The sequence below is a fragment of the Sinocyclocheilus grahami genome, unplaced genomic scaffold (genome assembly GCF_001515645.1).
Source record: "Sinocyclocheilus grahami isolate Dianchi unplaced genomic scaffold, SAMN03320097.WGS_v1.1 scaffold811.1, whole genome shotgun sequence".
NCBI lineage: Eukaryota > Metazoa > Chordata > Actinopteri > Cypriniformes > Cyprinidae > Sinocyclocheilus > Sinocyclocheilus grahami.
The window spans coordinates 238973-239828 of record NW_015505990.1 but is presented as its reverse complement, the minus strand read 5'-3'; the positions used below and the strand labels follow the sequence as shown (position 1 = coordinate 239828).

The following is an 856-nucleotide window of genomic DNA, read 5'->3' as shown; positions in this document are numbered from 1 at the left end:
AAAAAAAGTGCACCATGCATTCATTCAGTCGAGTTTGACAATCACTAAACAGCAGCCATGAAAACACACTTCTTGTCTGATGCATTTATTTTAGTTCTATTATAGAAAAGTAAACGGGGGCAAAAGTCTACTGTTCTCAGACTTATCTTCCCAGTATCTGCAGGCAGAATAGCACGGTGTCGCGTGCAGATGAACTCACCGGTCGTTCCAGTCGTCTCTGCGGCGGTCCTCTCTCTCCCGGGACCGGTCATAGTCGCTCCTCTCCCGGCGGAACTTGTCTCTGCGTCTGCGGTCGTACTCATCGTCGCTGTCGGCCATGGTGCTTCAGTCTGGGCGAGAAGGTTTGCTGTGAAACAAGAGAGTGCAGACAAACCGGGCTATTAACGGCAGATTGTAACGTTATCCCGATTCCACTGCAGAGCATAGATCGCCAAAGCACGTGTAACGCGACTCACATTCACAAAATAACCACAGAAGAAGAAGAACACGAGGCAAACGTTATGTAAGGAAAAGTCGCGCGCGTTCAGACAACCTTGGATTGTTACGACGTATAACGTCCAGTAGATGTTAAACACTGGTGGTGGAACATAAAACAACAGCTTTATGACCGATACTCACCAGTTACTAGGTTTAAAAGGCTTTGATCCGGCGAACTCCCGCCAACGCGCGAGCGTCCTGAACAACAGCAGCGGAAGTGACGATCATATACAGAACAGCTGCGCCACCGTGTGACCCGGATGTCCGAAGTATAGTGAATTTTGAGGAAAACATGTATTTTTTGTACGTTTTATTTGTTATTTGCTTTTATTAAATATATATGTATACACACACACACACACACACACACAGAGAGAGA

The 856-nt window shown here is 46.5% G+C and overlaps 1 protein-coding gene and 1 pseudogene across 1 annotated transcript in view; one reads left to right on the top strand and one right to left on the bottom strand.

Annotated features, from left to right (window-relative positions):
* Positions 1-714, bottom strand: part of LOC107562182 (serrate RNA effector molecule homolog) — a 22042-nt gene extending 21328 nt beyond the window's left edge. The window contains exons 1-2 of the mRNA XM_016246769.1: positions 619-714; positions 200-346 (exon numbers count right to left, since the gene is read on the bottom strand). Coding sequence (XP_016102255.1) covers positions 200-318 — 119 coding nt within the window. The 5' untranslated portion in view covers positions 319-346; positions 619-714. The remainder of the gene's footprint in view (positions 1-199; positions 347-618) is intronic.
* Positions 317-856, top strand: part of LOC107562181 (peroxiredoxin-4-like) — a 6006-nt pseudogene continuing 5466 nt past the window's right edge.